The sequence below is a fragment of the Diaphorina citri genome, unplaced genomic scaffold, assembly GCF_000475195.1.
Source record: "Diaphorina citri unplaced genomic scaffold, Diaci psyllid genome assembly version 1.1 scaffold193, whole genome shotgun sequence".
Lineage (NCBI taxonomy): Eukaryota > Metazoa > Arthropoda > Insecta > Hemiptera > Psyllidae > Diaphorina > Diaphorina citri.
Window position 1 is genome coordinate 33 of NW_007377630.1, and position 10062 is coordinate 10094.

The 10062-nt window shown below is 39.1% G+C and overlaps 1 protein-coding gene and 1 long non-coding RNA gene across 2 annotated transcripts; both read right to left on the minus strand.

The window, feature by feature from the left end:
- Nucleotides 1-538: 538 nt before the first annotated feature.
- Nucleotides 539-2362, minus strand: LOC103505752 (synaptic vesicle glycoprotein 2B-like). The gene is made up of 4 exons (XM_026821006.1): nt 2293-2362; nt 2038-2169; nt 1254-1415; nt 539-999 (listed from the first exon to the last, which is right to left on the minus strand). The coding sequence occupies exons 1-4, from the start codon at nt 2360-2362 to the stop codon at nt 707-709; spliced, it is 657 nt and encodes a 218-aa protein (XP_026676807.1). The 3' UTR covers nt 539-706.
- A 718-nt stretch (nt 2363-3080) lies between these two features.
- Nucleotides 3081-3860, minus strand: LOC113465985. The gene is made up of 2 exons (XR_003390543.1): nt 3680-3860; nt 3081-3133 (listed from the first exon to the last, which is right to left on the minus strand). It is a non-coding gene; the product is annotated as an uncharacterized LOC113465985 (long non-coding RNA).
- Nucleotides 3861-10062: the final 6202 nt, after the last annotated feature.

Sequence of the window (10062 nt, forward strand, 5' to 3'; positions counted from 1 at the left end):
TAAAACAGCCGGTCATCATGACTATAGAGTCCCGTCTCGACTTATCAAAGAACTCCGAGAGGTAAGCATAAATCAGGGAGAACGGGCCACAGATCGCTATCCCCGCTAGGAATTTAAACAGGATCAGGTACTCGAATGATTGAGAGCAGCTGAGGCAGAAGCTGGCTATGCCGTCTAGGAGGAGACCCAGATAGAGGGGCTTCTGACGGCCCATGACGTCGGAAATGAAGCCCCAGAAGAAGCCACTGGTGATCATTCCTGCGGGGGAGACCCAGGTAGAGGGGCTTCTGACGGCCCATGACGTCGGAAATGAAGCCCCAGAAGAAGCCACTGGTGATCATTCCTGCGGGGGACAAGATGGAAAATGGGTTGGTTAGAGACAGAGCACAGGGAAGAAAGATCAAAGTACCTACTAAACATATATGGGTTAAAAAAAATGGAAGGATTCTCAAATTCCAACCAAATAGATTTAGAGCTTCCCCTTTTGAAAATCTGAAGAGATACTACCGTTGACTACACTATTGAGGATGGAAGTATCTTTTTTTTAGACGAATCACAATACGTAATTTTGGGCATAATTGTAATTAATTCAATATGTTTTTAACTACTACTGAAAATTCCAACAGGACAGACCCCCAAATCTCCAATTAAGGGTAATCTTTTTTTGAGACAAATCATTGTCCTTTCGGACGAAAAGTTATTTCGTTCAATTACCTGGCTGCAGGAGGGATCCAAACGAAGTAAAACAGCCGGTCATCATGACTATAGAGTCCCGTCTCGACTTATCGAAGAACTCCGAGAGGTAAGCATAAATCAGGGAGAACGGGCCACAGATCGCTATCCCCGCTAGGAATTTGAACAGGATCAGGTACTCGAATGATTGAGAGCAGCTGAGGCAGAAGCTGGCTATGCCGTCTAGGAGGAGACCCAGGTAGAGGGGCTTCTGACGGCCCATGACGTCGGAAATGAAGCCCCAGAAGAAGCCACTGGTGATCATTCCTGCGGGGGACAAGGTGGAAAATGGGTTGGTTAGAGACAGAGCACATGGAAGAAAGATCAAAGTACCTACTAAACATATATGGGTTTAAAAAAAAAATGGAAGGATTCTCAAATTCCACCCAATCAAATAGATTTAGAGCTTCCCCTTTTGAAAATCTGAAGAGATACTACCGTTGACTACACTATTGAGGATGGAAGTATTGAAAATATACCGAAGTAAATCAGGGAAAAAACTATAGCTCACGTTTTCATACCGGAATAGATGGCCCCATTGAGCAGTCCCTTCTTGAAGCTGGTCAGGCCGAACTCACACGTGGCCACTGGTAGGATGAAAGACATGGAGGAGGTACCAAAGATGGCGCTCATGGAGGCCGGGATGATGGCGATCAGAAGAAGGTATTGGAACTTGCCGAAACCTGGAAATAAATCATGAAATAATGGTCTTTTAGAGTAGAAAAGAGGTTTGACAGAGGGAACTGTAACTGCTAAGGTCTTATCGTCCCAAAATTGAAGAGAAAAGAAAAAGAGGATATGAGAAAGCCAGCCGTTTCGATGAAATCCGCCCCGGGCGGGAATCGAACCCGCGGCCTAGCACTTACAAGGCAGACGCGCTACCAACTAAGCCAACTAGGCTGGAAATGGTCCTGTACTCTTGTTATTAACGCACTCGAGCACGGAAGTTGTTAAATAAATATAAATAAATGCCATTTCTTTGTGATATTATATCACAACTTTGGTGCTCACTGCAGCATTGTAGGATTTTCCAAATATCTCAATAATCTCAGTACCCACTGTTTACCTACCATGCTGGCACCGGTCGCTATGCACATTTATATTAGATAGCTACTCATTTTCCTCACAAGACTGAGTGGGCCCAGCAACAGCCAGCCACGGAATCAATCATTCGCATGATACTAATTTTTTCGACCGTGCCGGGAATCAACCCGGGTCTCCAGCGTCCAAGGCGAGTGCAGTGACCACTACACCGTGGGAGCTGACTAAATGAACAAAATCCTAAATTACATTGAATATACTTACCGGTGCTGGATATTGCTGTTTCGAAGTCTGCCGGTGTATACTGGTTAAGTTCAGCATTCCCATTGATATCTGTAGGATCAGAAAATGGGATATTAAATAGGATCAACTCAACAAAAAATGGGATAATCTCATCTGAAAATGGGATAGCCAAGTACAGTTAAATCATCAGAAAATGGGATTAGCTCATCTGAAAATGGGATAGCAAAGTACAGTCAAATAATCAGAAAATGGGATTATCTAACCTGAAAATGGGACATCCAATCATGGTCAACTCATCAAAGAATGGGGTTATTTCAACAGAAAATAGAATATCCAATGAACCCATTAGTGCATAAAATGGTTTTTGCTAGTTTTTGTGGAATATATCTTCGAAAATTGGGTGTTTTGTGTCTTGAACATATTCAAGAGATTCGATTGAAAGTGGGATAGGTATACAAATAACTCCGAATTGCGGACTTTTTAAAGGCATTTAACGTCACAGTTTACTTTCTAAAGTTTTTAGAGACGACACTTTTGCTCCTTAGTCTCTATTCAAGCTACCCTCCTCCTCACATAACAGGCAAAGATAGAAACAGCAAAAAATGTGATATCAGCTTTAGAAGAAGCAATTTGTGAGCGTTAAAGGTTCTAATGGCCTTTATGTTGATAGCTCTATTTCAGGGGTATTTGAAAGGTTTTGATAGCCTTTATGTTGCTAGCTTTTTGGTGAGCTCTTTTCATGAAATTTTGACCACCTTTGAGAGATGTGAGAAAAAAAAAAAAAAAAATCAGTTAGCTAAATACTAGATTTAGGCACGCTTTTACGCTAAGAAACTCTACAGAGGTAGTTTATTTTCCTAATTTAGTGTTCTACACCATATTATTAATATGTACCTAGCTACCTAGGTACTGAGGTCTGTCTGTAAGTCTGTATGCATCAATCATCATTTTGTGTGCAGTCATGGACAACTGGTGATGGAAATTTCCAAACAAAAACTAACAAAAACACATGTTTGGTATTTTAGAGGTTTTTGGGTAGGTGCTATTATGACTACTTGGAATGAGTAGGACCAGGGATATACTCCTATACAGATGGCACATAGGAGCACAGACACAACTGAGGAAGAAATAATGTCTGGGTGACTTAGGAATCTGGGTGACAAAGCATATTTAATTTATTCCATGGTGACCACAGAAACCCATGTATTAAAATATCTCCCTTAACATGAGAGGCAGACTCTTTCAGTTTTGGATTTTTTTCAGCAAAAAATATCAAAATTTCACTTAGAGGCTCTCTTCCAGATAACTATTGAAAATACCTAAGTGGCCCGTGGCAGCAAGTGTGGTAAACAAATCACCTCTGTGCTGCCTCTGGGTGAACAGAGGGGCATAGTATAATACGACTTATCTTTGATTGCCAAGTTGACTCGAATCATTGGTAGCAAGTTTTCCCAGTTATTTTTCATTGAAAATACATAAGTGGCCCGTGGCAGCAAGTGTGGTAAACAAATCACCTCTGTGCTGCCTCTGAGTGCACAGAGGGGCATAGTATAATACGACTTATCTTTGATTGCCAATTTGACTCGAATCATTGGTAGCAAGTTTTCCCAGTTATTTTTCCCATATCCTAGTGTGTTTGTTAATTATTGTAATGTGACCTTACCATACAGCTTCTTCTTCCCCATAACTCTCATGAGGAAGTTAGCCATGATGTAGTAGAAGAATGTACCGGCACCCACCATGGACGCATTACTGTACACACGGGAATCTATCACAGCCTGCCAACAAAGAGGAGAAGTTTTTTTTTATTGTTAAGTACGATTTTTGGTGGAAAATTTTTCATCCTAAAATACTGTAATTAGGAATAATAAAAAGTATCAAAAATCTGGTGTGAACATCACACGACATTCTACAACATTTGCTAAATATACACGTACAAAAAAAAGTGTAAATTTTTGTCCCGAGGCCGATTTTTGGTGGAAAATCTCAATCTATCTCAAAATACTCCCCAAGTAATAGAATAGAATAGAATGTACCTTGTTTATCCTGCCCGAATAGGACTGAAAAGTCCCTTTACCCCAGCAGTCTAAACAAGTAATAAGAGATTGTTTAAAATATCCGAAGCTTTGTTTTCAGCTTGTTTATCCCGTTTTTGCTTTCGTGGATTTAAAGAAGTCTTTTGTGTTTGAAATTATGAAGAAGTAAATAATTTTAATTGAATTGAAGACGAAACGTGCTAAGCAATAGCTTTGTTTTCAGCTTGTTTATCCCGTTTTTGCTTTCGTGGATTTAAAGAAGTCTTTTGTGTTTGAAATTATGAAGAAGTAAATAATTATAATTGAATTGAAGACGAAACGTGCTAAGTAATGAATATCCGAATATTTCCGAGAAGGACCTTTATCCGTTCAGGATAAAATCCGCCAAGCCCGGGAATCGACCCCGCGACCCAGCTCTTACAAGGCAGATCCGCTACCCTTCAAGCACACTAGGCTGGTAAATCTTTTAAACTACATAGTAGGTAAACTTTGGAAACGGGATACCATGTCAAGTAGCCAGCCTAGTTAGCTTAGTTGGTAGTGCGTCTGCCTGGTAAGCGCTAGGCCGCGGGTTCGATTCCCGCCCGGGGCGGATTTTATCCTAATGGGATAATGTTCGTTCTCCGAATGGCTGGCTTTCTTCTATCCTGTCTTCCTTCTCTCTTCGATTTCAGGACGATAAGACCATAGCAGTTACATACAGTTCCCTCTGTCAAACCTCTTTTGTCTTCCTTCTCTCTTCGATTTCGGGACGATAAGACCCTAGCAGTTACAGTTCCCTCTGTCAAACCTCTTAAAAAAAAAAAAAAATCTACCTTAATATACGTTTCTGTGACGTCCAAATTCCGTGGAATACCCCACGGAGTTTACTTCATAACTTCACCTCTCACAAAAATTTCGACTTCAAAATGACATTAAAATCGTTCGATTTGGACAAATAGCCGCATACAATGTTTCCCTCTGTCCTACCTCTGTTACGTAGTAGCCATTGCGACATGGAGAATGAAAAGTGCTTTGTTTTACTACGTCTTTTTTTTTTTTTTTAATGGCAAGGTGGCTTAAACCGAGAAGCCCTAGTAGTAAGTGGGTGTCCCTACACTTGAAAAAGAAGAAGAAAAAAAAAACTTACAACTGTTAAGATACGTACTCTTATCCAATCTCAAGTATCTTATCTAATCAGTTACCTACCAACAAATTTATATACAAAGCAAATATGTACATACAAAACACTTGAATATTATTTTGTTTTTGTTGGAATCAATAATTACACTTTGTTCTTGTCCGAGATTACGATGATATCTCGACGCAAAACCAATTGATGGTTGTAGGTGAATTAGGGTTTAGTTAGGGGTGCTCAGTCTGCGAACCAATAAGCATTCTTAATTTTCTTATCCATGTAAATTGTTATACCTCATAGCCTAGGCCCTAGAGGGTAGATTCGTATAGGCTGGACCCATATTTTAGGGCTGGTTACCCCAACAAAAAAGCCTCAATGTGTACGGGCCCTAGTGGGTAGTACCACTGGGTTTGGATATCCGACTGTGGCAATACCACGTTGTGCAAGGTTTGACCAGCATCTGGGACAACACGTGTTAATTTTACACTGGAAATCCAGGGGTTAATGGTGGAAATCCAGGGCGCCGTATCCTATGTGCTGGGACAGTGTGATAGATATCCAAACCCAGTGTTAGGTAGGTACTACCAGTGGCGTAGCGTGGTCTAAATTTAAGTGCAGGGCGTGTATTCCTCATGCACAGGTCTACCAAGTCCCATCAAAGTACATGCCATTAATATTTATGGACACTAGAGTGAACTTTTGAGTTGTATGGCCGCCATACACGCCATACATACACGCTACGCCACTGGGTACTACCCACTAGGGCCCGTACACAAAAAGCCCACATTGAGGCGTTTTTGTAGGGGTAACCAGCCCTAAAATATGGGTTCAGCCTATACGAATCTACCCTCTACTGTGCATTTTCTTCTGGCATTCTGCACAACGATCTTGCCTATCGCTTTGATACACAGTCAGTCCCAAGAAGTGCCTCTCGTTTTTATTTATATTTGCCTGAAGACTGGCCTTGACAACAAACTCAGGCAAAACAATGACCTCTAACTTTTTTATTATTGTGTATAAGATAGGTAGAGGGTCCGGTGTACCTTCTGGACTTTCGCTGAGGAAATTGGGCTTATGTTAACTTTAACTTGCATTAGATTTTCCTAAGTATGATGCTTTTGAGTAGGTATTTTGCAACCAGAGAACCAAGTTATCATGAGCTTTTACGGATTGTACTCTTTTAGAGTGATAGGGGGAGTTTTTTTTTGTGAGTTATGCAAACGCTTTATCCGAAACTTTTTTGGAGATACGTAATACTTTTTTATGAGTTGTGCAAACGCCTTATCCGAAACTTTTTTGGAGATAATTAATTTAGATTTTAGAATAATATCAATATTATTCTCTTTGTAAATAATTACTCGATCAAAACACTCAATTTCAAATTTGATCGTCATGGTCATGAAGTTTTGCTCACCGGACCCTGTCGACTGATACACCTGAGTTTGTTGTTACTTTTTTACTGAAGTAGGCAACTAGTTTCTTGTACGCTAACAGTAAGTGACAAGCTACACTAAAACTTTATAGCTGTCTTGCAGACTTATTGCGCCAGGACTTTTTCCTTTCCTTTTAGCCATTTCTTCCTCTGTCAGGTGTTCTTTATCTCGAGATTATTGCCTATCCTGTTACTTTGTCTTCACTCTGCTTTGACCTTGCTAGAATGAGTTGGGTTTTAGGGAAGGAGAGTACAAATTTTCATTCTCGGAGACTGTTCCGGCATAGTTTCCAAGCATTCTCTGAGGTTAACAATCACTTTAGCAAGCCCAATGCAAGCATTTGACATCTAGAGCTGTGTCCACAGGTCCACACATAGTTGACGACCCATCGACTAGGTTTGGATACAGCTTTAGACCCAACGTTAAATGGACATGTGAAAAAATTGGTCCTGTTTCCCTTCCTTTGAGGCGCTTTAATTCTGGAATACTAGGTCTTTCACAGCGGCATTTCTGTTTTAAAGTGAACATTCTGGCCTTATTTCTTCGTCCATTCTGAAGGAAGTACAAGCTGTTCTGAAGTTTGTTTTTCACGCCGCGCCGGCATTTCTGGTTTCAAGTGAACATTATGGCTACATTTCTTTATCCCATTCTGAAGGAAATGCCAGCTCTTCTGAGGGTCCCTTTTCCCTGTGTCGTTACAGTATGTTGGAGAAGTTTCAAACTCCTACTAACATGTATCAATGCCACTCGTAATGAAACCTGAACAAACTTCCAACGTATTCCTTGTTGTGTGTTTGATGTAATTTAATTTCAACTTCGCCGACGTGTAGTGCCATAGCGACTTTCTATTTCCTTCTGATGTGCTGTAAAAAGCTTTTTTTTAAGAACAGTGAAGTCTTTTCACTCCCTGAGCTTTTTCTTTGATAGTCCAATTCTATCTCTTTGCCTTCGATGTTCTCTATGATTGTTAGAAGCTTTTTCTTTGATAGTCCAATTCTATCTCTTTGTCTTCGATGTTCTCTATGATTGATATTTCCATGAAATCTGCTTTTATTTTTTGAGTCCAAAACGTAGGACATTTGGTTGCTAGTGTTTTCAAGAATTTGCTTTGTTTCTGGACAGATATCCCATTGTAGCTAAATTATTGTCACCTAAATTATTTCATCTCTTTATTGATTCTCGTGGTAAAAACAATAGGAATAGACTCACATTAGTATTTAAAATATGAACCACCTAAGTATCTCCGCATACAATTACTATCTACTTATCTACAGAAGTACAGTAAGTAGGTACTAAGTACCCACAACCCATGGGGACATCGTAACTTGTCATTTTGACAAGAATTTACTAGAAATACTTATAACAATGTTATCAGTAATGTCTAGTCCACCATAAAGTTGGTTTTAACCTTCAATTTTGTTTGCCCTCTTAAAGAAAACAAAATATAATCTAATGAGGTAATAATTTAACAATGTTGAAAAAAATGCTAGATTTACAAAATAAACCTATAAAAAATGACATAAGTTAGCTAAATACTAGATTTAGGTACGCTTTTACGCTAAGAAACTCTACAGAGGTAGTTTATTTTCCTACTTTGGTGTTCTACACCATATTATTAATATGTACCTAGGTACTGAGGTCTGTTTGTAAGTCCGTATGCATCAATCATTATTTTGTGTGCAGTCATGGACAACTGGTGATGGAAATTTCCAAATAAAAACTAACAAAACACATGTTTGGTATTTAGAGGTTTTTTGGTAGGTGCTATCTCAAGGAGATAAAATGAACTGAGTGGTAAGAAGGTAGGTGAAATAGGTTTTAAATATTTTTCGGCTGAGATAAGGTGGTTTCCCTTTTACACGACATTTCACTACCGAAGCAAAAAATTGATAAGAAAATACAGTCTAAAACAAGGCTTTACCTACTATAAATAGTCTGACTATTGTAATTTGGAATGCGACGTTGCCTAAACTGTAAAACCGGATACCCGGGTATTATCCGCCCTAATTTGCACCATTGACCCTCTTTTTGGTCATTGTGGTGGGATAGGTCGGTATAGGGAGTAGGGGTTTTGTCTGCAAATTAAATAACCATAGTCGTAATGGAAATTATTAATAGTGTTATGTATCTTGAATCCTGAAAATGACGTTTGTAAAACTGTAATTACCTTAATGGGAAGCTTTTTCACTGACCACCTCCACCATTTTGGTACCTATGTGGGTGCTCTCTCTCTTTCTCTTCTTCTTCTTCCTCTCTCTTTCTCCTCTTTCTCCTCCTTCTCTCTTTCCCTTTCGCTTACATTTTCCATTTCGCTCTTTTTAATATCCATTATCTCCTATGATTGGAGTCCTAGCCTTCCTCCTTCTCCTCCTCTTCTTCTACTACCTCCTCTCCGCTTCCTCTCTCTCATTCTCATTCCTTGTTACCCTCTTTTCTAAGTTCCGTGTTCATTCATGCCATACTGCATACATAGTATGTATATTGTAATGAAGAAGAAGAAGAAGAAGAAGAAAAAAAAAAAAAAAACACTAAAAGTAATTCGATTGAAACTAAAAGTAATGAAAAAATAGACTGAAAGTAATACGGTTTGAAAAATGACATGGAAGTACTGATACTACTCATGGTATTTATGAATAGAACACAAAATGTGTACTGTGTACCTCACCATATGGGATTTTGTGTCTGTATCTTTGGAGATCCGTTATTAAAAGTAAAACATGACCTACCGGCAGACAGCCAAGTAAAAATACAAATTATTTTGCTGTAAAACTAAAAAAAGAAAAAAAAAAACGCTTGTGATCTGTGTCGTAGCATGCCCATCCTGTCATTAGTATGTCCCTTATCAGATAACACAAAACTTCCCATTTAGGTGCTGGGTCAACACGAGAACACCAAATAAATAAAACCAGAAAATATAACCCGTTGAAATTTTTGCAATCGAAACACAACTTTTTTGTCCATGGTGGGATTGAAAATGGGATTATCTAACCTGAAAATGGGACATCCAATCATGGTCAACTCATCAAAGAATGGGGTTATTTCAACAGAAAATAGAATAATTAGTGCTTAAAATGGTTTTTGCTAGTTTTTGTGGAATATTTCTTCGAAAATTGGGTGTTTTGTGTCTTGAAAATATTCAAGAAATTCGATTGAAAGTGGGATAGGTATACAAATAACTCCGAATTGCAGACTTTTTAAAGGCATTTAACGTCACTGTTTCTTAAAGTTTTTCGAGACGACACTTTTGCTCCTTGGTCTCTATTCAAGCTACCCTCCTCCTCACATAATAGGCAAAGATAGAAACAGACCGATACCCACCTACTCATTTGGATGAAATACAATGTGGCTCACACATATGCAGACATGAAGAGGAAGACATTTTGCCAAAAAAAAAAGAATAGAATATACCCTGCTTATACTGCCAGAATGAGACTGAAAAGTCCCTTTACTCCCGCAGTCT

What these genes read in the sequence shown, in the direction of transcription:
- LOC103505752 (XM_026821006.1), bottom strand. Translation starts at nt 2,362, where the DNA reads ATGGGTTCATTGGATATTCTATTTTCTGTTGAAATAACCCCATTCTTT. An exon ending in TGAGTTGACCATGATTGGAT is followed by an intron (nt 2,170 to 2,292) that starts GTCCCATTTTCA and finishes TCCCATTTTCAG; the next exon opens with ATGAGATTATCCCATTTTTT. An exon ending in AACAGCAATATCCAGCACCG is followed by an intron (nt 1,416 to 2,037) that starts GTAAGTATATTC and finishes ATTTATTTCCAG; the next exon opens with GTTTCGGCAAGTTCCAATAC.